This window comes from Notolabrus celidotus, chromosome 19 (genome assembly GCF_009762535.1).
Source record: "Notolabrus celidotus isolate fNotCel1 chromosome 19, fNotCel1.pri, whole genome shotgun sequence".
NCBI classification, from domain to species: Eukaryota; Metazoa; Chordata; class Actinopteri; order Labriformes; family Labridae; genus Notolabrus; species Notolabrus celidotus.
Window position 1 is genome coordinate 13,177,803 of NC_048290.1, and position 27,339 is coordinate 13,205,141.

At 39.7% G+C, this 27,339-nt stretch overlaps 2 protein-coding genes across 2 annotated transcripts in view; one reads left to right on the forward strand and one right to left on the reverse strand.

Moving 5' to 3' along the window:
* Window positions 1-229: 229 nt before the first annotated feature.
* Window positions 230-15,533, forward strand: rnf165a (ring finger protein 165a). Its single transcript, XM_034710391.1, has 9 exons — window positions 230-560; window positions 1,571-3,161; window positions 6,927-7,233; window positions 7,416-7,541; window positions 7,694-7,823; window positions 9,004-9,108; window positions 9,326-9,421; window positions 10,188-10,285; window positions 11,362-15,533. Exons 2-9 carry the CDS (start codon window positions 3,044-3,046, stop codon window positions 11,477-11,479), a joined length of 1,098 nt encoding a protein of 365 aa, XP_034566282.1. The 5' UTR covers window positions 230-560; window positions 1,571-3,043; the 3' UTR covers window positions 11,480-15,533.
* Window positions 15,534-18,658: 3,125 nt separating this feature from the next.
* LOC117830775 (lipoxygenase homology domain-containing protein 1-like) overlaps window positions 18,659-27,339 on the reverse strand; it is a 41,607-nt gene continuing 32,926 nt past the window's right edge. The window contains exons 36-41 of the mRNA XM_034709044.1: window positions 23,867-24,044; window positions 21,209-21,394; window positions 20,856-21,026; window positions 20,422-20,560; window positions 19,977-20,132; window positions 18,659-19,469 (exon numbers count right to left, since the gene is read on the reverse strand). Of these exons, the coding sequence (XP_034564935.1) occupies window positions 18,989-19,469; window positions 19,977-20,132; window positions 20,422-20,560; window positions 20,856-21,026; window positions 21,209-21,394; window positions 23,867-24,044 (1,311 nt within the window). The 3' untranslated portion in view covers window positions 18,659-18,988. The remainder of the gene's footprint in view (window positions 19,470-19,976; window positions 20,133-20,421; window positions 20,561-20,855; window positions 21,027-21,208; window positions 21,395-23,866; window positions 24,045-27,339) is intronic.

A 27,339-nucleotide genomic window follows, 5' to 3' on the forward strand; every position in this document is an offset into this window, starting at 1 on the left:
CTGACTTTTTCCTCAGAATTCTGATTTAAATCTCAAAATTCTGACCGTAATCTCAGAATTCTGACTTTAATCTCAGAATTCTGACTTTTTCCTCAGAATTCTGATTTAAATCTCAAAATTCTGACTTTAATCTCAGAATTCTGACTTTATTCTCAGAATAATAATAAAAAAATAATAATTTGACCTTAATTTTCTTTTTTCACTGGCCCTAATCCTCTTCTGTAGGGATGGAAGTAGCACCATATCTGGTGCTGGTTAAATCAGCCATAGAGGGGCGGGCTATCCAAAACACAGACATCCCCGCCCCGGCACTCACCCCATTGGTGGAACAGGGTGCCAAAGCCGGAGGGTCCTGATCGAAGGGTCCAGTGATTGGCTGCTCGGCTCTGAGTGTGCAGGCAGCGCAGCCTGTCCGTTTGAATGTGCTGGGGACTGGAGGGGATCATTTCCATGGACCATCTGTCTCGCTGGCTACCCACACAACAAAGAAGGACCCAGGATGGTGTTAGTACATGTTGGATATCTGGTTCTCCCCGTCTTCGGCTCAGTTAGAAATAGAGGTATGACTAGCTTTATGTATTTATTTGTTTTAACTCTAACAATTGTTTCGTCGTCGCTTCTTTTGAAATGTCATCAAATGATGTAAACAGAGCTGGCACCTGCTAGTAGAAACGCCAGCCAGCATATTCGCGACTGTCGAGCGTATCACATAATCAGTCCCGCTAGCTTGTAGCGTGCTAATTGAGCCTGGACCAAAAACCGCTAAACCGTGGTGTGTGTAACTGAAGACGTATCATATTATATGAAAGCCGTTAAGATGTGCGTTAGGACCTTTTAATAACATCGCCAAATGTCTGCAGCTGTCAAATGGCAGCCCCTCTTTCCTTTTATCCTCAGCTGTGCTCAACGGCTGGCGCGTTCTGGTTTTATCTGTTCACCGCGCGTGGTATTTACGTGCGTTAACTATTTTGTGCAACCGCACACCGCTAGCTAACGTTACCTTGGTAACAGCTTGAAATAGCTGCCTTTACTTGCTAAGCTTCTGCTGATAAATATCCCAAAATCTGGTTTTTATGTCATACATTTGAAAAAGGAAGCTGGCAGCTGTATCTGTATAAAGCTGACTAACATAACTTGGAATATATTCCTATTTGTGTGCAACGTTTTTAACATTTAATATGACTGAATACGTGTCAACTTGCTCCCCTTTTCAATATAATACAGGTAGTTTCTGCTAATACCCATAGCTTAGGAGAGGGATTACAATTAGGCATAAGAAACGGATTTTAAAATGGTGGATTTTTTTTCCCTTGAACCTAAAACAAACGTCAAATGAGACCTAAAAATTGCACCTGCAGCTGAAATCTGAACAGCATGTAAAGCTGAATAATCCACTCGCTGAATTGGGCATAACAACAATAACATCATCCTTCATTGCAGCAGGCTATCTGTGTTGATTATGTAATAATAATAATAGTAGTGGTAGTAATTTACACTGTTAAGAACTACATGCAGTAGCACCAATGATTTCATTGTGCTTTTATTTGTGTTCTTTTTTCCTGTTCCATAGTATCGAGGCTGGCTCTACATTCCGCATTTCTCAGACCTTTGTCCCCCTCCATTGTGTAGCTAACGATCATCTGCTGCTGTCTGCCGTAGCCTCTGCCTGTTCTCTGCATCTAGCTGTATTGTGAACCCCTTCTTCCTCATTTCCTCTTTCCATCTGAAGACGACATTGGCATTAAAACCGAGTTCCCACTCATACCGTATCCTTCTGTGTAACAGACTAAAGAATAACACCTTCTGTAGAGAAAAACACTCTGTCTTTTTTTAAACTGTCATGTTGCTCTTCAGTGAATAACCCATTGTAGCGTAGACTTTACTACCGACTGTCATTGTGATTCCCCCATTCAGTGTGGATAGACTACATTCTGCTGTAAATTTCTGTAAAGTGGATACATTTTGATCCCCTTCCCCTTGATTCGATTACAGCAAGGCTTGATCGAACTCTTCTAATATTTGTCTCCATCCCCCTATTTGCAAAGGTGCATTGTACCAGCATGAAGTACATGTATAATCACCTTCTCTTAATCATTTAATTGATAATTCAACAATTGGCTAACATGTATGGTGCTACAATCACTGTTATTTGTGTGATGTTATGGTCACCTTTTGATGGTCCACTGCACCTATTTCAGTAGAGTCCAAATGGCTGCTCATAATCCTGTCAAGCCTTTGTTCCTGTTAGCTGATTTGATAAATAGACGAGAATCAGGTCTAGCTCATCTTTCCATTTAGAAAGAAACAAACAAAATCTCCCCTTTTCAATCCACTGTCATGCACAGCCCCCCCCTCTAAATTTTTTCCTTCTTACCTCCACAATGCTATCCATTTTACAGGGATGTGTATATCCTGCACTGCTGTAGAACTCCTTTTAGAATGAAAATGTCTTTTATTCTTTGGTTGTGGTTTTCTACCTTCTGTTCTTGTATTAGACCCTAATGCATGGTCATTTTATACTTTTTGTTTTTTCACATTGAACAGCAGATTCCAATGTAAACTTTGTGTAGAGATGTCCCTGCTATACTGAACTGTGCTGTAAGCATACACATCTACTCATTGGATGCTGCTTCTGTTTTGTTAACCCTACAGAGAGCATGGTCGGGCCTTGCCTTTGGTCTTTATTTGCATGGTATTATTATGATTATATCAGAGATATTACTCTTATTATTACTATTATCACACAGTACCACACATACTAATATTTTCCAATAAAGACTGTAGATTTCTTTCTAACCTTCAGTGTGCTTTTTGCTGATTTCCATGTGTTCCTCCCCTTCCTCCTTCCACACTGTGCTGTCACTGAGACGGTCCCCTCACTTTTTATGTGCTCTCATTTCTCAGCTGTTAATGACAGATTTTTACTCAAGTTGCTGCTCCGCTTACTATTGAGTAGGGGTAAACAAAATATATCTCTTTAAAGTATAAAGAAAACAAAATCATTTGTATTCTGAATCACAGTAGCATTTATATTTCTTATGACATGTTATCATTACCTCCTACAGAACACAACAGCCTCCTTCACTTTCACTCATTGGTGGTAATTGGTGTTAGTTCAAATTGGACACCATTGGGCAAAATGGACGGAGTACTCTTCAATGGTATATTTTATTTTATCTTTTAATATCAACATTTATAAAAACACAATAGAGTGCATTTTCTCTAATAAAGAATTTAATTATATCGTAAAAGTAAAATTACTTCAACAAACTAACTGCATAAATTGGGTCATTTTTGGGTTTCTATTTGCAGCTTTACCTTAAAGGGTTAAATACACCCCAAAATATTAAACTTTTACCCAACATGGTATAGTGGTACAGCAAATCTTTCATACAAATGTCTTGTAGTGTATCAAGATATTGCCCATTCATACTCGGATACATTGACCGCTCACAATGTGTGCACAAAAATACTTTATAGAAGTTTATCGCTACCACACACAAAAACAAAACATCACTAGGTTCAGAACAATCTCTTTTGATTGTGGCCTAGAGTTGGATGAGATCAATAATGGTTTTACAACTATATACTTAAGATTGAGCTAATACAAGTAGCATTTAGCCTAGCTTAGCAAGAACACTGGAAAGAGGTAAAAACAGCGAGCTTGGCTTTGACTCACAAATAATAATCTGCCTCTAGTACCTATCTACCCCCCTTACAGCTGTTATTTTTTACACTTCTTTATAGACTGAACAAATGGCAGCAACATGTTGATTACTGAGCTTTTGAGGTACCCACGGTAGATTATGGTAGCTTTTTTACAGAGTCGGGTTAGCCTCCCTGTAACCATGGTTTGTGCTAAACAAAGCTAAGACATCCTCATGGTTTGTGCCATGTTTATCTTCTCATCCAGAATCTCCGAAGAGTCTTCAAAATATGCAGGATAGTAGAAATCAATTTCACTCAATCTGCTAATGGCAGCTGTTTCATCTGTAGAGTGATATAACTGTCTGTGTGTAATGTAGCCAACTATTGGCCTCTTTCATCTAGTCGTGTTTTCAGTGATGAGCAGAACAGACCTTGACACAATTATACAAATAAACCATTGAATCACAGAGAGAAACTGCTTACAGCTTTACAATGTCAAAATGAATTCTTCTAGTCATCCAGTCTAGTCTTTTGTTGCATCTGACAACAGCGGAAGAAAACCCAATTCAGCTCATGTTATATTACAGCTGCAAATTACTTATTGCAGGAAGTTTGTAAAAATGTCAACATAGAGGGCTGACATTTTGGTTATGATTACAGTAAAACTGCACTTTATTTTGTCATCTAAGAGTCTATCAATACAAAAGTTTTAAAATTGATTTTTAATTGAATTTCTTTTTTAAGGATGATATTTTTGTAATCTTGTTTTTACTTGATTTAAGATACTTTTACACTACATGATTCATCAAAAAGCCTTCTGCCTCTGCAAAAAAAGAATGAAAGTGTGTCTGTCAGCTGGTCACATCAGCACAGGCTCTGGTGTCATTGGTTTCAAAATATGAAGCTGCACATGTTAAAGAAGAAGTCTAGTGTTTCAAGAGTTATGAAGTCTCTGACTTCTTGCCATTACTTTCCAGCCATTTGAGCCCTACATCTGTTCACATGTCTGAAATAGTCAGAGTTATTTATGTTCAGACACAAGGTGGGTCTAAGACATAGCCATGGGTGCTTGCAAATTTCTCCACTGCTACCAGCAGCAAGAGCCTTTTAAATAGATCATAGTGTGATAGTGCATATGTTATTTTACAGTAGCTGCACTGGCATAATCCCAATTAATTTCAGGTGATTAAGCATTGCTTTGCCCTTATTTAACCAAATTTAATATCAAGGTTAGTTAAAAACGGCAAGCATTAACTATGCAAATTGTCCTTACAACAGACGGGCTGATTTCACTCATTAGTCCCTCACTGTGACTGTGAGTTTACTCATTAGTGATATCACCTAGTGGAAATGAGTTTTAATGGAAAAGCTGCAAAAACACAGCTCATAGTGTCATATGATCAGCATATGATGGAAGACCACCGCACTAGGCAGAAGACAGGATTATGTTAGAGAGGAGGTGCGATTATAAAGCTGCAGTGATGGGAGGGGGGAGGGAGAGAGAGAGGTTCGATGTCAGACTGCTGCAGTCGCGGCTGGGCAGGGCTTACAGGCTGTCACTCACACAGGGACGCCATGCCGCAGCCACACTGTGGGGGAGGGGCTGCCTGTGCAGCAGCACAGGGGTGAAGAGAGGTGGGTGTGAGCGAGTATGTGTGTATGCAGGTGTATGAATGGCTGGGGGTTTTGTCTGCACTGAACAAACATTCTATATCTGTAAGTCTGATTCAAATCAGAGATGAAACAATAACAGCATGAGGGTATTTATGCCAGCAGCACTGCAGTATGTCAAATATTAATGTCAGTGGTTCGAGCTGTGAAACAGCCCATTGGCAAATAATTTGATATTTACGCCAAGCCTCTGACCAGTCTTACCAGGTCACAGGGTTTACACAAAGTGCTGCACAGCCTTTACCAATCCAAACCAACAAACTGCCATTTCTGCTCTAATTCCTCAGACACATGTTGTTTCAGATGGCTCAATGCTCTTAAGGTTCACTGGCTCCCTATGTCCTGAGGCTTCGTATAATGAAGTCAAACAACAATAATGGAAACATGCAGAAATGCCATGCTAGCAATAGTTAAATTAAGAGTTTGATATTTTGGACTAGACTAGACAGCTACATAAAGCAACATTGTATGTACACTTAAAAAGATAGTGCAATTTTATAAACAATTGTGAGCCTAATAGATGCAATTAGCATATTTTGTTGTCCTATGGAACTAAGCTAGCTGTCACTTCTGTTAGCAGCATCTGCATTAACCTAAGCTAGCAGGCTGTTGGATGTGGCTTGTTCAACAAAGTAATGACAATCTTCTTTTTAGCCAACAAAATATTCCAAAAGATTACTTTTCAAATAAATGAATGATATATATGGAATAGTTAACTGTGGCTCACATAGGTTTAAACCACATTTTTTAATGTGATAAATACTATTACAAACCATTTCTGTTAACCTCTGTTTAAACCTGCCTTACACAACTTTAATCAGTTTACACAACAGTAGATTAGACAAGTATTTCTTTCAGTACAAACACATTTAATAGACCTTACATTTTCCAAGGCCATTTAAAGGTACAATACTGAGGTATCCCATTATGCTGTCTGTTTTCTATTACAAAAAGCTAGAAAGTAGTAATGGGAAGCTGAAAGAGAAACTGTTTGTCCCTGCTTCACCCTCCTCCCTGCCTTCCTTTTCTCTCAGCTCCGAGTAATTCTTATTGATTGTTTTGTGCACGTCAATGCTGAGGTGATTCAATGGGACGAGCACACAATCCTTTGAGCCCACCTTAGTAGGTGGGAAGGGTTTTTAATGAGAAATGTACAGTTGACTATGAGTTCCTCCAAAAACAAACATAATATAGAGGAAATTTATGGAAAGTTATGGACATTAGACAAAGATCTTCTTGGAAACACACCAGACTGTTTGCGAGGATCCATACTTCTACAATGGCAATGGGTGCAATCTGTGCGTGGGTTTTGACAGAGCTCCACAGGGGTCTCAATGTCTGTGTCTTCCATCTGCTGTTTTGTCTGTCTTGTCTTGTCTCTTCCAGTGTCTGCCCTGTTTCATGTTCTCTCTGTGTGAGTGCCTGTTACATGTATTTGTAAGTGTTTGTGTGTGTGACAAAGCCAGAAAGTGCTTGTTTTTGAGATTATGTGTGCGAAAATGTCCTCGTCACTGATTTGTCTGGGTCTCCATGTGGTGTCTGATTGAATGAAACTGATTTCAAGCTTTATCCAACTCAGGTCTGATCCCTCGATTTATTTCCCATAGGAGCACACTTCACCAGGCATCAACACAGCCATGCTACCTCCTGCCGACACTTTCATTTGGGTGCTCCCCAGGCGCCCATCTCAGCAGAGTTTCCTCTGGGTCACGCCAGCCAGCAGCCTCAGGCTAACCTGGCCACCCATCTGCCCCCTGCGCACCACCCGCCACCGCCCCTCACTGCCCTGCCCGCACCCCCACAGTTCCAGGATGTGCCAGGGCCACCATTCCTACCTCAGGCCTTACACCAGCAATACCTCATCCAGCAGCAGCTTATAGAAGCGCAGCACCGCAGGATCCTACCACACTCAAGGTAGAATCTACTTTTAGATTGACAGAACATGTTGGGAGAGGAAATGGAAGAACTTGCTTCTTTGTTGAAATTGTTTGTTGTTGCTATTCTTGGCCATGTCAAAAATATCTCCAAACTTAATGGGATGAACCTGTTGAATAAAGGTGCAACACTTAAATCATTTTATTTTTTCTCCCCTTCAGAAGAACCCAGGAGCGCATCCCCCTGAACCCTCACAGACTGCGTTCAGGCTACGAGTACTCCCCACCCCTCCATGTCCCTCAGCCAATGACACAGCAGCAGCGCTACCTGGCCGAAGGCACGGACTGGTGAGTCCCAGTCATAGACAAATGAGAGTCTTGTGGAGTCCAAAAATTATACTGCTCTCTCAACTGTGCACCCATCTGTCTGTCTGTCATGCCGCCTAACATGGGTGACAGTGATGATATAGTTGCCTGTGTGTGTGTGTGTACTCCTGCAGGGATCTCAGCGTTGACGCCAGCCTTCCTCATCATCAGTACCAGCTCCAGCAGCTTCCGCAGCACTATCAGCATTACCTGGCCTCCCCTCGAATGCACCACTTTCCCAGGAACACATCATCTGCACAAGTGGTATGTTAACACTCTTATATTTATCAGTTATTTTTTCATTTTATTAATAATTAGTTTATTTACATGATGGCGTTTTCTACATTTTTTAGATGTAGATTTTTGAACTTCATACCACAGCTAGATCCCACCAATTAATATAACTGGATAAGAGGATTTCATGAGTGCTGATGCAGAGTATAACAGCACTGAGGCTTTTAACTGTATATCACTCCACATCAGGTGTTGGGAATACAGTTAATTAACATTACAGCAGAAAATCAATTTTGCCATTCATTAAGCTTGTTACTCAGAATCATACTGACCCCAATACATGATTGAGTTGCTAAATGAAGTGTACAAAACAAAGTAGCTGCTCTGCTGAAAGATGTGGACATACACAGAGTAGAGGGAGAGCAAGAAAATTTTGTTGTCACTTGGCGTGAATCCTGACCCTGCCAATTCTGTGACTATTTTTTTTAGGCAGAGCCAAATGAGTGAATAAATACAAAATATAATAATATGTTGTTTGTTCTTACATTTTCCCAACATAAACAGATTTCAGAGCTATTATAGAAGCAGGTTGAGATTTGTCCTCAATGTCAGTTATCTTCAGCTTTCTGTCTGTGGACAGTTTTGGGATGAAACATGAAACATATTCAGAACGTTACTCCCTCTGGTGTGAAATTGCTACCATACACTTAATTGTTGTACCTGTTTGCTGATATGTATCATCTGGCCACAATCATACCAGTAGACTTTCCACAAATTATGTGTGGAACTGAAAGTCAGAGCTGAATTTTAACCTTTACCCAAACGGCAATCTAATCCTAAACTGAATTCAGTACACTTGGTGCCTAAGAAAACTGCAGCCATTTCACAATATTCAGCTGAGGCTGGCACCAGAAACCATTTGGTTAGGCTAAGGACCATATCATGGTTTGGGCTAGAACAGTATGCCAGTTTAAGTAACACAATCTAGGGTTTATAGCTGCACAGTAGCCTACATTATGGTTGAGATTCTGGTATCTTATAGAAGTAGAAGCTGCCTCTTGTAACCACCATTGTTTTTTTCATTTGCAACATGTTGTGTTATCTTCAGTATTTTTAAAGTGTGTAAGAATGCGTCAAAACACTAGATAAAAACTGTGCCTGACCATAGGATTGTTATTACTGTTGTAAAAGGAGACATTTCGTTTGCTAGGTTGTGCATGAAATCAGAAACTACCCGTACCCCCAACTGCACCTGTTGGCTCTGCAAAGTCTGAATCCTTCAAGGCATGCCACAGCTGTCCGAGAAAGCTATGAGGTAACTTTTTAAATACATTTCATACACTTTCCACCCACAAAGTGTCAGATAACTTGAACCTGTTGCCATACTGTTTTTATTTTTGTTTGAATTTAAAGTACTGAAGGGATCATATACTTGTTTGTTTAAGACTGATCTTTGAAATAATCTTTGTCCTCTAGGTAGCTGTTACATAACCATTGTTATATTTATTAAACTACATTGACTTTTCCGCCAGGAGTTGTTGCAGTTAGAGGACCGGCTCGGGAGTGTCAGCAGAGGAGCAGTTCAAACCACCATTGAGAGGTTCACCTTTCCACACAAATACAAAAAGGTAAGACGTCATAATCAATCAATAAATCAGTCTTTATTTGTATAGCGCCAAATCACAACAAACTTTACATCAAGAGGCTTTTACAAACATAGCAGGTCTGGGCCATACTCCATGTTAAATTATGAACCAAGTCCTAACATCAAGACAGGATATGATCCAGTCCCCTCTTACTGACAGGACTTGTTCTTATCTCATCTTAATCCACCATGAGCATTGCACCTCGCAGTATTAAGCTAGCTACAGCAGCAAGGAAAAACTTCCTTTTAACAGGCAGAAACCTCGAGCAGAACTAGAATCATGTTAGACAGCCATCTGCCTCGACCGAGTAAGGGATGGAAAGAGGGATAGAGGAGAATGAGAGAGAGAGAGAGAGAGAGAGAGAGAGAGAGAGAGAGAGAGAGAGAGAGATGATAGTGATTAGACGGATAGTAGTAGTAGTAGTAGTAGTAGTAGTAGTAGTAGTAGTAGTAGTAGTAGTAGTAGTAGCTGACGCTGCTCGAGTCCAGCACTTCCGTAGCAGCAGGATGTCTACGGCAGCAACTCAGAGGAACCTATGAGACAATGGAGCTCAGGGACTCCAGAAAGGTTTATGGTTAGTAATTTTCGATGGGACAGGGAGGGTTAAAGTAAGTGATGGGGGTCTTTCAGAGACTTTAGATATGACAAGCAGGCCTGCATACCAGACAGATACATAAACTAGTGGTTTAAACACTGTGCTCTGTTAACCCTGCCTTTTGTGTCTGTGTGTAATCTGACCTGCTAACAGAGAAAGCCACTGCAGATGAAGATGGAGGAGGAAGAAGCAGATGTGGATGAGAAGTGCACCATCTGTTTGTCCATGCTCGAGGATGGAGAGGATGTCAGGTCAGAAAGCTCAAATTCATAGTCAAAGAGCATCACCTTTCTTTCAAGATTATAAACACTGAAAAATAAATGTATTTCAGTCAGACAACTCACGTTTAAATTGTTTATTGTAGCAGCAAGTACATATTTATGTTTGGCGCCCAGGCTCCAGCCTCATCACTCCCTCCAGAAAAGTTTACATGCAGACATTTAGGAGTGATGAGCAAACATACTGAACACCCCCCCTGGAGCCTGCAGGTTGATGCTGGGTTGGCAGTGGGGATGAAAGAAAATTCAGCAATAGGCATGCAGGCAGCGGAAGCGTTGACAGGCAGAGGGAGAGATGGGAGATTTTCCCAGTTTAAATAGACCGCCAATTTGAGAGGCAGAGGGCAGGATTGGATGATGGTTATGAGAGTGGGACATGTGACATGTATAGCAGTGCAGCTCCAGGCTCGCAGGCGTCGCTCCATGAATAGAAGTATATTATAGGGATTCTAAAGACTTATTAATCTATAAATTAGCTCTTGACTCTTCGCACAATCTGCTGCTTAATGAAAGTGTCAGCATATTTTAAACACATCACAAACCATTAGCTAAAAGTCAAATTCTCCCTCTGTCTTACATTAGTCACTCGATCAAATAAAGACAAAGAGGAGGTAGGATTTGGTACTGTCTGAGAGTTGTCACCTGTTTCCACTCTTTGTGTTAAGCTCAGCTAACTGACAGCTGGGTCTTGCCATATATTAAAGGGGTGGATTGTAGAGTAGAATCTGGATTCTTATTTAACTCTGTCGGAAAGCATACATGAGCATGTGCACATACACGTGCAGTAAAAACCAAGTTGGGGGTTGAGATTTGAGGATAAGAGCATTGCCCTGGGACAAGGAAAGCATCTCAGCTTACAGCATATGGAGTCTCAGCTGTCTGAGGATTGATGACTCAATAGAAGTCGTCTCTTCATGCCTGAATGAGCTAAATTAACTCCCAGGAGCTTCCTTGCAAATACATACCTGTACCTTCTGAGAGGGATTCTGATGCTTGCTAACATGATTTAACACTGTCCCAATGTCTCTTTGTCTCTCTGTCCTCTATAGGAGACTACCCTGCATGCACCTCTTCCACCAGGGCTGCGTCGACCAATGGCTGGCTACAAGCAGGAAGTGTCCGATCTGTCGAGTTGACATAGAAACACAGCTGAACCCCGACAGCTGATGAGATTCAAACCCCCTCCACCCTCTTCCTTTGTCAATCACTCTTATGTGGTTCCTGCTTTCTTCCACCCCCTCCTCCCCATCGTAGGGTGCTTTTGCCAAATGTCTCCAGAAATCATGTGACATCACCACCCTACTTCTTCTGACTCACGCTTTAACTGAGCCAAGCCAGGACAGCACGAGAGGCCAAGGACTCTCATTCTAAAGAAGCACATCCTTCTGGAGGCAAAGAACACATAAACACAGACACACACACATACTCATGTACACAGGGTTTACTTGTAGCTTGCTGGTTGTAAGTAGGGTGTTGTTGCTGTTGTGGTGTTGTACTGTAGGTAGCCCCGGGCTGTGTAGCATGTCCTCAAAGCCATGACTTAATGTCCTGAGAGTGGAAAACACATAACCCCACACTAAGCTGGCTACTTTTCTCTTACTCTCTCTTTCTAAATATATAAATATATATACAAATATATATTTCTCTCTTTTAAACACACTTCGATCAAAGTGAATATTCTGCCACACAAGAATACCTAAATGCTCTGATGCCATGTTTACCTAAAGATCATTTGTGGTCGTGGTAGAGTAGCAGTAACCAATAAGTGATAATCTGGTGCGCTGTTGCTGCACTACTAGCTAAGTGTTTTAATTCTATCATGCAGCTTTGACATTTTGCAATATATTTACCTTTGGTTGGTGTTGTGCGAGTAGGTCTCTTTCACTGCCGTGGAAGCCGAGCCAAGTGATTGAGTCGTCGTGTGTTTTAAAACTTCAATAGGTAGAAGGTGTTTTCGCCAAAATGCATTTTGTCACAGTGTAGCTTGAGCCTCGAACAGGTTTACGCGTGTGTGCTCTGCCCTGTTGTGTGCGTGACTCAAGGAATGTGTTGAACTAATGTGTGGATGTTTAGAAAGTGCAGATGTGAGTATGTGTGTGCAAAACCTTAAACTTGCTGTAGGTTAACAGCACAGCCACTGTAGTGCTTATTCAACACAAAGCCAAAAAAAGGATGAAAAAAAGGAAGCTACTGTGCGCTGCAGAGGAAAGTGGGAGGAATATTTAGCTGCCCTTGTACCTGCATCTTTTTCTGGCATGGGACTAGTGGTAGAACAGTGTGTGCTTAAGAAAAATGCATGTTTCATTGCCGACTCGGGCGGCTGCTTTGGTAGCGTTTCTGCAGTTTAAAACGGTACAGAGATGGCTTTGCATGACTTAGTTAATCTAAGCTGTGACTATCTTCTTAACACTAACAAACAAACAAAAAATGAGCACGGTGTCAGTGGCTGCTCCTCTGACTTGTAGCGTGTGTTCATATGGTCCCTTTTGTGGCAGTGCTGGGATCCTCTTTTTGATGTTTACCTTATTGCCTAAAGAACAAGCACATGTGACAATAGTTATATAGCAACAAACGATTTTTCCTTGGTATTGCATTTGGTTTATATTTAGGTCTAGATTCATGCAGTGTTTCAGCAGAGAGGAGCTTACGTATTGATCTTGTGTATTTGTGTGACAGACCTCCCCTTGTGGTTGCTATGCTGGTTGCTATGCTGTATTGCTAGAACATGTAGAATGTGGTGAGACGGAGGCAGCCTGGCTCTCGCAGTGCACACAGACACTAGACGGCACAACCCCCTCTCTCACTAAAGCTGTGTTTCCACCAAAAGTACCCAAGGCTGTTAGTACCAAGGGCTACATTTCTAATAATAGAAAGGTTCCTCTAGCTCAAAGTTGTTTGCATGTTCACTGTGGTCTAAAAACCCATGATCAAACACCTTTGTCTGCTGAGATGCCAAAGAATCTCCTAAATGCTATGAGTACCAATCAGAAAGGTTCAAAGCTGCAAGGCTAAAATAGAGTTCATGGATCCCCAAAGTCTCAAAACTTAAGTCCTTGAGGAAATTCCATGCTGTGGAAATTCATTATTTACCCAACAAGTTTTTTTAAATTAAATGGGGTACCTCGAGACTATCTTTTTAGGGTTTACAAAGTTCCTCTAGCCCATTAAGGGGTGGGGGGTCTTTCAAATCAATCAAAGTCCCTCAGTACTTTCAGTTCCTAGCACTTACTTTACACCTTGGACCTTGACAGAGAAGCTTTTAGTTCTTGGGGACAGTTCTTGAGGTGGAAAGACAGCATTAGTCTGACCAGTTTGCTTTCTATTAAGGGATACCTTTGGGACCTATACTGTCCATGTACTGGTAAGTAAAGATTTGCCTAGAACACTATATAACCAGGACTAGTTCTCCCTGTTTCGTGCACTGCCAGTGTTGACACTGCCTCCTCCTGTAGTGGAGTCATCTGTGATGAAGTTTTCATAGTTTACACAGGGTGTTGTCAGTTGAAATGCCTTAAGTATTTAACAATCATAATTTATTACTAACTGTAGATATTGTGGGTCTGTATTTAATTTTATATAGTTCTCGTTGGTGGGGGGACTGAATCATAATTTATTTATTTAGAAATAACACAAAAATGCTATGAAAAAACAATTACCTCATTTTTGCATTGTTTTAAATGGGAATGCTTTGCATGCAGTTGTACTATTTGGAACACTAAAGTTAAAGACGCCCTGCTGTTTGATCTCCACAAGCTGGCTGTGCCATGTTTACTGTCCAACGCTGAGCTACTGAGCCCGCTCTCCGTCTCTCTCTCTCTCTTTCTCACTCTATCTCTCTATCTATCTATCTATCTATCTATCTATCTATCTATCTATCTATCTATCTATCTATCTATCTATCTATCTCTATATCTCTCTCTCTCTTTATCTGTCTCTATCTTGTGTGGTGCTGTGGATCTTGGTTACATTCCATTCAATGCAATTTATCTGATCCCCCATGCTGTGATGTAGTGGACAAACTGCAATGAAGTGAATTTTTTTAGTTTGTGATTTTTTGTTTTGCACTCACTTGTTTAACTATGGGAACCCTCTCACTGGCAAAAAAAGTTAGTATAGATAATTTTGATATTATCTCTTAGAACATGCTTTTTATTTTGTATGCTCTGCTTATCACAATGCACTATCGGTCTTAATGATCATCAGTGAAGCATGTTCCTCTATTTTAACTCTTTGTATCTTTCTGATTTGCGTCTACCTTGTGTTTCTCTTTGTTAGACTTTAGCATAACAAGTGCCTCGCTTTAAGTGTTAGTAGTTATTTCAATCTTCCTGAAACCATCCGAAACAATCAGTCCATGAAGCCACCATGCCTTATCGGTTTCATGATATATTCAAATGAAGGAGCTAAGACAACATCTGACAGGTATGTACAAAAGCCATTACCCTCAAAAAATTCAAGAAAAAAAAGCTGCTGATTTGTAATGCTGTAGCATTACATATTGTGAAAATTGTTCTTTAAAGAGGCGTATTTCACTGTGGGCTTTACAAATACCACAGAAATTCTACTTTAGTTCATGTTCGTTTCAGTTATTTTCCTCCTTTTTGCTACTCTTTCCTTGTTTTACCGTCCATCTATCCTCTCAGAATCTATCCTTTGTTTCCTTTCACACTCTAAAAGGAACGCAAGGATTATAAAGCACAACCTTTTCTAAAAATGCATGTTTTCTCAGGTTTCAATAGTCTCAATGGTTTAATAGTATATGGTGAAAATGTATACAAAGAATATAACATAAAAAGATATGAATTTTGTTGCTGTTTGAAACTAACAAACAAAGCTGAAGAGAAAATATCCCAAAAAGTGCCAGTGAAAGGGCTGCCGCCATCCTTGTATGAAAATCTGCTGTTTTAGCTGTGACTGCGCAATGTTTTTCAATATAGGATATTTTATCGGAAAGCAGAACTATTTATCATTAATATTAAAGCAATAGCGCATTAAATGATGAGTGTTGATGAAGAAATGGATGAGCATACTATGCGTAAATATTAGATTCACGTGGTGGAATTTTGTACTTTATTTATTATTACTACTAATAATGATGATTTTAAAAGTTGCATTGCTAAACCCAAACCGTTCTTTTTTTGTTTCTTAATTTGAATTTTATTTCATGGCTTGTATATTATCCTTTTGTATGTGCTCTTTTTGTAATAAATTGGATAAAATGGAGAAGTATGTTTATTCATGTCTTTTGCTTTGTCATTTTATAGTATTAACCTTTCCCCACTATGACAAAACATTGTTCAAATTTGACCTCATGACTCTCAAGACCCAGCTATGAGTTGAGATGATAAATTCACTAAGTTGAACTTTGGTTTGAAAAAAAAACCTTAACTAGGGATGCACCGATCCTGGTATCAGATATCAGCTAGATCGGACTCAAAAAGCTAGATCGTAAATCGGTGACAAGGGGCCGATATATAGTGCCGATCCATATGGCGGATCTATTCATCTCAATTCTATGCTTTTCTGTATTTAAAATACCCATGAGCATCTCCTTCGACATCAGCGCCGACCAGTCAGTGCATTTTTGCCCGGCGGAGCATGATGGAGGATAAATACAGAGGCTCTGCAGATTAGGTGCATGTCACGCTTCTTTGGCTAACAACTCCGCCGGAAACTTGCAACATGTGCAGTGCTAATGTTTCTTTTCCACTGCTGAGGTTTACAGTTGAATTGTAATATCTGTTGGTTATGAAGATTAACTCACCAAACTGCTGGTACACATTTATAATCTCTTGAATAATGATATTGTCAGTTTAAAAATGTTTATTTTATTTTGGTTTACAAAGTCAGATAAGCCTGAAGTTGCCAAAACATGATTCTGTCCTCACATTAAGGATTAGAGATTGTTAAATCAATACCGGGATCGGATCGGCTAGTATCGGTATCGGCAGATACCAAAGCCCAGGTATCAATATCAGTATCGGGACCTAAAATGTAGGATCGGTACATCCCTAACCTTAACCTATATCTGCTTAACGCGGCACTTTTCTACCTAGCGTTTTGCTAACTGTGCCAGTCTATTGTGTGTTGCTAAGCAGACAGTGTAGATTGGGTAAGGTGACATATCATGCAAAATTGACTTTTTAATGGTTCTTTACCTGAAATATGTTTCCCTGGCATGTCTACAAACCCCCCGAGAATGAAAAAAATCCATTCTGCCCCTGTTCTGATTTCTACACCTTTCTGTAAATGTGTGTGAAACGAGCCGTTTCAGACTTCCGTGTTTTTGTTACGTAACAACAATATCCGGTCTGTCACGGAGTCAGAGCTCGGAGCTTGTTCAGCCCATAGACTGTATAAAATAATACTGAATCCCTCCTCTGTTTTTCATTACCTGCACAAATGTGTGCTAACAAGGAGCTTAGGAGGGAGGCATGCTAGTTGTAGGCTGTCTTAATAAACACAAAGGTCGGTTTTACTCCCCACTTCTGCAGATTTGAAGATCTAGTGGATGATTTTTATTTGTCATGGATAAGTGCTAGCGCTAATTAGCATAGCCACATAGCTATATGTTCATAGCTGTAGCTGTAGCTGTAGCTGTAGCTGTAGTTGTAGCTGTAGCTGTGTACCATGACACACGTCGACATACTGACAAATAAAACAACAAGAAACACTAAATCTGTGACCAATCCCTCATAAAAGGTCCTGCTGCCTTTCTGGCAGAGGTCGGTTTTACTCCCCACGTCTGCAGATTTGAAGATCTAGTGGATGATTTTTATTTATCATGGATAAGTGCTAGCGCTAGTTAGCATAGCCACATAGCTACATGTTCGTAGCTGTGTACCAAGACACACGTCTACATACTGATAAATAAAACAACAAGAAACACTAAATCTATGACCAATCGTTCAGAAAGGTCCTGCTACAGGCGCCTCTCCGTCAGGATCAGATTCAGAGGGTTGAAGTAACGCGATCTCTGAGCAGCCGTGTATATTCAGCCAACATGTAAACATTAGATCAACGTGCTGGAGAGCCGAGGCACATCCACTTCCGGAGGGGGCGTGGTCAGAGGGAAAACAGAGTGTTCTGATGAGGAATGAAGAAGAGGACTTTTCAGGCAGACCAAAATCTGATTTCAAAGTGTTTTTTTGAGCATAAACTTTAAAGACATGTTTTTGGGACCTCTTAGACCAATATATATTGATGAAAAAAGCATGATATGTCCCCTTTAAAGAGCTTTTTCTGCTGAAAACAACCGTCTTTCTATGGGAACAGATTTGCCAAAGTATTGAAAGTCAACCAAAAAAAAAAAAAAGGTTAAAGTGGTAAAAATCAAGATGAAGATCAAAACGATGCTAAAATGCCCAGCAGAGCTAAAATGCACCACAGAGGTGGCTGATATATTTCTCAGGAATTTGTGATCCATTACATCCTTAAAGGTACAGTATGTAGACATGGGAATATTTAGCGATAGCTAGCAGTTAGATTCTAAAATAAAACCTTACTTGCTCACCCCTCCTGTCGGGGAAGGAATGGTGACCTTTGAGGACAAGAAGCTCCTGTGATGCATGCTAATTAAGATCCTCCATTTGTCAAATTTATACCATCAAAAACATCTATTAATACTAATTCTGTTGGGAACAATAACAACCACTCTTCTCTTTGTTGTCTTCAAACCAGTGTATTTCCCATGCCCACTCACTAAATAAAAAAACACGTTACTTGTTTGTCTGTTCTGTGTACTGTAGAAACAGGGGAATGCAAGATGGCGGCCTCCGTACAAGGGGACCTGCTCCTATGTAGCCTATTAGGCTTGCTGTTAACGTTCAGTATCTCGTTCCACCTATGGTGCCAGAGTTTCACAACCTGGCTTTTCAGCATAAGTGTGATTAGCTGCAGTTTTAGACTACGGTAGTGTAACCTCCACCCACAGCTCTACAATAATCATGTCTTTCATATACCCTCCTTTCTGTCAGTGTATCTCAGTAAACAGGTAAAAGGTCTAGATACTTTCATTGCATGTATTACAGGGAAATGGTACCAACATATTCCCACGGTTTCAACTGGCTCTAAGTTCCTCTGCTGCTTCATCACTCTGTCTGGTGTCTCCTTTGTCCACGCTGTTACTTCTGTGTAATGTTTATGCAGCCTAGAAAAAACTAGCCTACGTATAATTAATTAATTTCATTTCTACACAAAAGTCTGTTCTTCCAAATGCTGCTAAATTACTACACACTGCACCTTTAAAACCATTGTTGATGAAAGTATATGCAGCTTTTTCACAAAGTTCCTTAGATATTTTTTGTATGGATACACCATTAAGAAAAACAAACAAGCTTCTTGTTTCTGAGTATTACAAAAGAGTTTAATCTTTTATAAAACCTCATTTATAACAAAGCAACTGGACAAACCATGCATGACATATGAAATTAAAAAGAATGGCACATTCAGCTTCCTTACTTAAGAAGATATTGTCACAATATTTTGTTACAGGCTTTATTTCCAGGTTTCATGAAATATTGAACCATAGTATAATTTAAAAAAAATCATTCAAGTGTAAAAATGTGTCTCAGTTCCTGAGATTTAAACTTTCCAGAGCAGAATCTCGTTGGTTACTTCTATTAAGCATGATTAGAGATCTCTCTACAGTGGTAGTATTTATGAATAATACTTCTACTAATATTTTGGATACAAGACCCTGACGATCTGCCCATCTGCCTTCTTTGTGTCCAGCCACTTTCCACCGAGGAAAATTGTTGTGACACCGTTTGCTGTATTAGTGACTTCCACACGATCAAGAAGCCAGCCAGGGCTTAAACCAGAGTTGTCGTGCTCCACCCGAACTTTCTGCAGCTCCCCCATGTCAAGCATTTCCAGGACAAAGCGGTCCGTCTGCTCACGTTCAAAGAGGTTACGAAACTTCTGCCTCAGCTGACGACAGCCTGAGTCCCCATTGGAACCGTAGATAGTGATGAAAACATTGGCATCTGTGCCTGCTCCTTTCTCATCACCAGTGATAACAATTATCTCATACTTGACAGGTACAAGGCTTCGAGCTTTACTGGCGAAGCTCTCAATGGCCTTAGTGCACTCAAAAGTCAAGAAATCATCTCTTTTTGGAGAGAGAGGAATGGCGGCATTGCAATTGAAGATGTACCTGGAAAGATGGTGACAGAGAGAAAAGAAAAAGCAACTTGTGACCAACAAATAATGCTGCAACAAAACAGATGAACGACCTCAACATTTACCATGCTTAAAAAGTTGTCATAGTTGTCCGAATCATGCGTTGTTGGAAGCTCAAAAGGTTTCAAATCATATACAAATTTTAAAAACCATCAAATGATTATCATTTCAAAACTTCTGAATTGAAGAAGCTAAAATAAAAATTGCACAGGATATAGAGTAGAGATGCTGCTCTATTTTTAATTAAGTACACAACAGCTGACCAAGCATTGAATCAAGCGTTAGCCATCATTGTCATGAGTGGATCTTGTTTGGATTTTCCTTGTGTTTGACCTGTCTCTGGTTCCTGTTTCATTTTGTAGATTCCCTTGTTTTATGCCTAGGCTCCTCCCCGTCAGATGACGTCAGAGGAAAGTGAGTGCAGTCTGATTATTGTAAATGAGTGTAGATGTATGTCAGTGAGCAGTAACCAATGTCTTACTTGTTTCCCAATTCTCTTTCAGTCACAACGATCTCAACCACAAACCAGGAAGCCTCCCCCTTTACTTTCTTTCCATCCTTTGGTGTGTGTCCAAGGCAGATACCAACAATGTCTCCCAGGTTCTTGGATGAAAACTCAAACCTATCGACATTTCCCCTTTGAGAGAGGAAAATAGTTATGTTAGAGTGAGTCACTTTTCTATTAAATTATGCTACATTTTTTAAATTCATGTTACTGCCATTTTTTTCTGTGCCAGATTTCATTTTCTGCAGAATGATGTAATGTCACAAGAGTGGATTGCAGCATAGCTCTGAGCTCAAGTGCTTGCTGGAATTATCACAATAAGTGTTAAGGTAGAAAAAGACTGAGAGATAACATGTTTCTTTAAGCTGCTTCATGCATTCATTCGCAGCTCATTGAGTTAATCTTGCACACAAGTACTCACCGCAAGAACCTCTTCTTCTTTGAGGAGTTCTCCATGACTAATTCTTTTGATCGGCCCTTCTTCCCCTCAAGTACAATCCAGGCATTTTCTTTGGTTTCAGAATCAGCTGAGTTCCCGGTAGTGGTACAAATTTCATATTCTTTCAGAAGGAAAATACAACCAGTTAATAAATTATCTCAGTCATCCTCAGTGTTTTCCTAAGCCTCATAATTCACACATGGAACATACAGTGCCCACTCTGCACAAAAGTATGAAATCATTTAAATCAAACCCTTATTTTTAAAATCAATGATCAATATTACTTGTGCAATAGCAATTGGATGTCGTTCATTTTATTTCTGCCAGAAAACCAACTTAAAAAGTGTTTTTCTTGTGAGACTAGCAAACCAGGACTGAAATCATAAGTGTTCAACATTAAATTTAGCTAGCCTCACTTGTCTTCTCGTTGAGGTCCAAGAAGTCGTTGTTAGCGCAGGCCAGTTCTCTCATTATCTGTCCATCATCATCATTCTTGGCAAGCCAGCGGTCACAAGGAAAACGAAAAGTTTTGTCCATGATCTCATCCTTCACATCAATATAATCCAGGTGCCATCCTGGAGCAAGACCTGTGTGTAAAATTGAGTCAGGAAGCAAAAGAGACAGAAAGTAAAAATGGACAGAGGTGTATGTTTCCAAGGTTCTACATTCATCAAACACATTTTCTCTCAATATGACACATTAAGGCTGCAATTGTTCACTGATTCAATTAGCCCAGCATGCAGAATGATCATTCATCTCAGTGGCTGACCTGAGTTGTCGTGCCAGACTCGCACTTTGGAGAGCTCTCCCATGCTGAGGATATCGGAGAAGCGGAATGTGTCCACCTGCTTGCGTTCAAACTTGTTAGACTTGTTGCACTCTTTCAGTGCCAGCGTTCCTGTGTCTCCGTTCTCTCCAAAAACATTGATCCACACGTTTGCATCAGTGCCTGCACCTGAGAAGGCAGAATTAGCCTTTTAGAAAAGTAACTCAGGAGTTCTGCTTCCTTTTTCTGAGTTTGAAATACTCAATGACATGTCAATTGACTGTCAGTATGAAAAAAACTATGACACTGTTACATCATCCTGTTGGCTGAGAGGTGAAATGAAAATTTACAAAGGATGAAACACTTTTCAAAATAAATGTTAATATCAAATATACTGACAGTACCCTGGCAGTTGCACATTTTCATATTACAGACGTCTTTTATTTTGAGAGCCGTTAGTACATACCTTTTCTGTTTGAGTCTGCCATTTATAATTTTGTTTCTGGACTGGTAAAAATGTTCCATCACTTGTAAAGCATATTAAAAATGTTCACAACAGCTTTTGGTCTTGGTTAGCAATTTTTCATGAAATAAAAACATCATAAAGCATTGACTAAGACGTGAAACCAGCTATTGAAACCAATGGCAATAAGGGAAATATTTGGTAAATGAATAAATCAACTGATAAGTACAGTTATTTTCTCATCTGCCTCCATATGAGCAGAGTCACCCCCTGCTGGCCACAGGACAAAAAGCACACCACAGCACTAGCTTCACCAAAAGGCTTCATCATATGTTGAACTTTCAATTCAACATATAACATATTTAAACAACATGTTTCATCTCCAAGTATTTTTTATATTATTCTGGCTAAAATTCATGAAATGTAACCACAAAAAAAAGTTCTTGACGTCATCTGTCATCATCAGTTATTGAGTGTTGCTGATTATAAATTATGAATCGATGCTTTGATGTTGTTCTTTTTAACTGGAACGCACATGAAGTATCACAGGGATGTGTTGAATTATTTGTTGAAATAAATTTGGAGATTTCAAAGCCCTAAGGAAACTCTTCAGCAAACAACCAACCACATTATGCAAGAGCATAAAAAGAACAGCAGAGGAAGCTGCGTTCTATGACTCAGACCGCACATCCACAGTATGATTCCTCTGTGTTCTATTCTTTTATTGCACTGAATCAGTAAGGTGTGGCTAATATGTGTTGGGCAATGGTGAGCACCAATCTCACTCACGACTTCAGCATGTTTCCTGTGGTATGGTTTTACACGGGTCACTATGCACAGTAGTAACATTAAAAATTATGACATTTTTGAAGCGTCTTCAAGAATGCTGTTTTATGTTTCTTTTCAAAGAACACCATATGTACGTATTCCTATTTAACATTTAATTGCTTCATTGCATTATATATGTAAATCCCTTCATTAAAATTGCCAAGGAGGCCATTACGGTACCCAGAGTGTTGCCTATGTAATGTTGCCTGCATCAAGTGTGTGTATGTGTGCATGTGTGTACACATTATTCCACCCATTTTAGTTCCCAGTAACAGTCAAGGGCAGAGATCAGTCCTTTGAAGTCGGCTCAGACTTCTTGCTCAGGGCACCCTGAGGCGTCTTCTTTTTTAAAGAGTCCAGAAAACAATTGACAGAGAAATTCTTGAAAATTGAACACAAGCAACACTTTGGCATGTCTAATCTCTCATTAGTTTTGTTCTTTATGTTGTTATATAGGCTGGCCCAAAGATGTGTTTCCTCTTCATGTTCCTTGCTCATTTTATGTTAAAATGCATTGATTTATGGAGGCCTATCACTTGTCAGTGTAATTCAACTTTCAAATTTAGTTCTGCCTTCTTGCCTTTTTTAAAAATGTTTTCCCATTGAAATACCATTGTGACAACCAACCCCATAGTGTGTGACAACCATCCCTGTGATGGGGTTGGTTGTCACACTGTGTCAGAGTGTCTTTGATAGTTAATTGCGTCTTTGATACAATGAGTTGGAAAATGAGAGGGATACACATTTCAAGCCAACACCTTAAGCTTCAATTTAATGTAGGAATGACTATTGAAATATGTTTTGATGATGAGCAATCATCAAAACAGTAAAAAGTGTGACAACCAACCCCGTTCTCCCCTACTTAGATGAAACTTGATTTGATTCAAACATCTGGTTAAAAGAAGAGGAAGGGGCACTACACTATCAACATAATATTTAGCTATCTTGAATATTTAAATTTTCATTCATTTTTCTTAGTTTCATCCTTGAGAATTAACAAACAATTGTATATCTTAGCTGCTTTAAGAAGCCAATAAAACCAAACACCAAACATTGATCTATTCAAACTATGAAAACAGTTGCAGTGGAAAAATAGGTTGTGGCAAAAAATCTTCTCAGTGGTATAGTTTGTTAGATAATGTTATTACAGAAGCACAAAAAATACTTGAAATAAACGTATTGCAATGCATCTACAACCATGTACTAAGTTATACAAAGAAAACTGGTTCAACAGGATACATAACTGCGTATTCTCATAGCACTTTGTTCTATCTCATTGTTAGGAATTGACAGGCTTTTAATGCCACTAACCAATTAACTTAATATGTTGTGCATGACTCAGCAGCAGCTGGCCTGTGTGGAAGACTAACCTGCACTATCACTGGTCTTGACCTGGATGGTGTAGGTGGTGAGCTCTACCATCACCTCCTCGTCCACAACAGCAGCCATCTCGCAGATCATGGTTCTCTTGGGTCCACGCATCTTGGACAGCCACTCCTCATAGGTGAACACAGAGACCTCCTCTGTGTTCAGGTAACGCATGATCACCTAGACGCACAGAGTTAGCTCTTAAGATACAACATCACACTTACTAATGTGAGAACTGGAGACAGAGAAGTGGAGAGGGGTAGATTATGTTTCTGAAAAGTGGTTACACCTAAGCTTCACTACCATGGAATACCACAAAGCACAGGTACCTAATGTTTTTTCAAATTCTATTTTTTTCTGTTTGTTTTTTGCTTGTTGACTTGTCTATTTGTTCCTTGCTGTTTCTTAACCCTCCTGTTGTGTTCGTTTCTCAGGGATAGCAATAATCTTCCTGGGTCAACTTGACCCGGGGCATATTTAATGATTCAAAAGTGTCAGAACCCAAAAAATCCCAATTTACCATTTAAATCAATATTTAGTGCATTGGTGTTCTTTAATTCTCACAGATCATAGTTCAATGAGGATAATTCACTCGTTTTTTATGAAAATTCATGTTAAAACTTTTTTAATGTACATTGGAAAGTGATTGGGGTGAAATATGTCACACAGTTGCAAAGAAACATTTAGTATTTGACACTTCTGACCCCTTTTAGCCTCCACTTTGACTGCCGGGTCAAATTGAGCCACGAACACTATGTAATATAAAAATGCAGGGGGGGTTGCAAATGTGTGAAATGAACCATTTTCATTATATATGTTGTTCACGCTAATTAAGCCAAGCAAAAGAAGTTTCATAGCAAAAAAATACTTTTAACTTTTTTTTTTTTATTATTTCTGAACTTTAAAATGGGTCAATTTTACCCTTAACATAACAGGAGGGTTCATTCTAAAAATCTGTGAAATCAAATGTTTTACTACTACACTGTCAACAGAAAGATTGAAACTAAGACTGAAAGATACTGGGCATTTACACAGATTTTTAAGGCTCTGTAAAGTCAGGCTCAGGTCTTGCAATGTATTCCCAGGGCTAATATTAGCTTGTTTGCATGATCACAGCAACGAAGCTAACAATGAAGCCTAGAAAATACAAACATGTATCTGTTCTGTATCAGCTACAGATACATTATACAATATTAGCCCTGGGAATACATTGCAATAAACCTGAAGCTGGTAGAAATAATAGTTTTGTAAGTTTTCATGTTTGTGTGGAAAAGCAGTATGGCTATGGTAACCTAATGTTTATTGCTAGGGGTAACCTCCAGTGTCAAAAAATGAAGCCTAAAACTGCAGTTCCACTTGAGGATGGTACCAAAAGCCAGAGAAAACAAATAAGCAGCCATGTTTAAATACCAATTTTTACAGCAGAAATAAACAGTCTGGTTCAAAAGCAGTTTTAGTCTGATTTTTTATGAATCATTTACTTTAACAATATTAAGATTATGAGTTTTGCATTTATTAGGAGCACTGCTGACTTGGCTGACACTGATGTTGTAGCTGTTTGCTAGGAGTCTAAAAGCCCACTTTAGTTCCACCTCTTTTTTTAGGTTGAGTCAGCATTTTAAATATGGCGACTGCTATTGTTGGACTTCAAAACACCTCATCGGAAGCAAACAGTTGATGTCAAAGAGACATCCACATTCTATACAGCTTATGGGTCTTGAAACAGTCCATTTGAAAACAACAATGTAAAGCTTATGTGGATGTTAGAGGAACAATTTATGAGTCACCCAAGTCAGAAGGAGTCATCCTTTGGGGATCATAAATACTACAATTTTCATGATTGTAGTTTCCATCCAATCGCTAATAAGGTGTTTTATTTTAAATGAAAGTCTGGAACCTGAAGACATGAAAACACCTCAGAGCCATTCAACCTATATGGATAAAACCTGTTATGAATAAGTGCTGTGTCACACTTAATCATAAGGACACTGGTGTGATATGGGTGTGTAGACAAACTCAGATCACTATAGTCCTGGGAAACTGATTGGCCACGGTCCTATTAGCTCTCCACTCTGCATATTTATTGGGGCAGATTACTATGCTGGCAGTTTGCCGGGTGCACTGTTGTGTCCATTTCAATACAGAGTCCCAGCGATCCATAAAGGCAGCACATCTGCTTGTGATGCTGAACACACAAGGCTCTGTGTAGGGTCAAATCAAGGAGATGTTTGCAGTTGCTGAGTCCCAGGCACGGACAGACAGGGCTGGGTATTGTTCCTGACTGCTCTGCTGCTCTGCTGGCATGGTGCCTTTACCAGAGAAGATATTTGCATAAGTGTGCTCTATTTCATCACAGCGAATTTGGAGGTGAGCAGTGATGTTGTCCTCACAGGGTCAGCCGCAGAGAAAGATTGTGTAATCTGTGTTTTAAAAATGGGGGATATTTGCACCAAAAATACCAACTCACATCAGAAGAAAACTTAAAAATACATGAGTGCTCTAGTCAGTAACTATAGTTTGTTGATTACTATTTGTCTGTGTGTGTGGGTGTGTGTGTGTGTGTGTGTGTGTTTGTGTCTGTGATGCCAGCAACAACAGCATGGCAGATAAAATGGGTCAACATGCTCACTCCAGGAAGAACTCTGGGCCCTGCTGTGTGTGTGTGTGTGTGTGTGTGTGTGTGTGTGTGTGTGTGTGTGTGTGTGTGTGTGTGTGTGTGTGTGTGTGTGTGTGTGTGTGTGTGTGTATGTGTATGTGTGTGTGTGTATGTCTGTGAGATATAATAGACCAGGCGTGTCAAACTCATTTCAGTTCAGGGGCCACATACAGCCCAATTTGATCTCAAGTCGGCCGGACCAATAAAATCATAGAATAATAACCTATAGAGAAGGACAATTCAAAATGTTTCCCTTTGTTTTAGTGCAAAAAAGTAGAAGTACATTCTGAAAATGTTCACATAACATAAAATATCTTTTTAGAAAAACAGCTGTTTTATTTTTCGCCATGATGAGTCTCATAGTGGGACCTAATATAATATTCTTTAAGCATTGAAACCTGCTGAAAACACACCAAGCACACATGTTTCCCAGTCACATGCTACACAGTGTGTATTATTAATGGCAAAGGAACAGATAGATTAGAATAATGAAGAAGGTAAAGTCGACTATTATGGACCCCCCTGCTCCAGCATGAACAGTTTGCTTGCTGGACAGTGTTGTATGCAGGGGTGTAGTGCTAGTGCTACTGACCTATGACGTACACACATGTTTGGTAAGCATGCGAAAAAGGTGTATCCACCGCTCCTACTGTTACAAGTTTAGATATACGAAAACTTTAGTGTTGATTTGAACTTGAAGGGCTCTAAAATGTCTATGAATTTCCCCCGGATTATGCAAACTGCAAACATTCTCCCGGAGCGCCGTTCAGGTGCTCTGTATCAGCACTATGATTGCATGTGACCCCCAGAGGACAAATC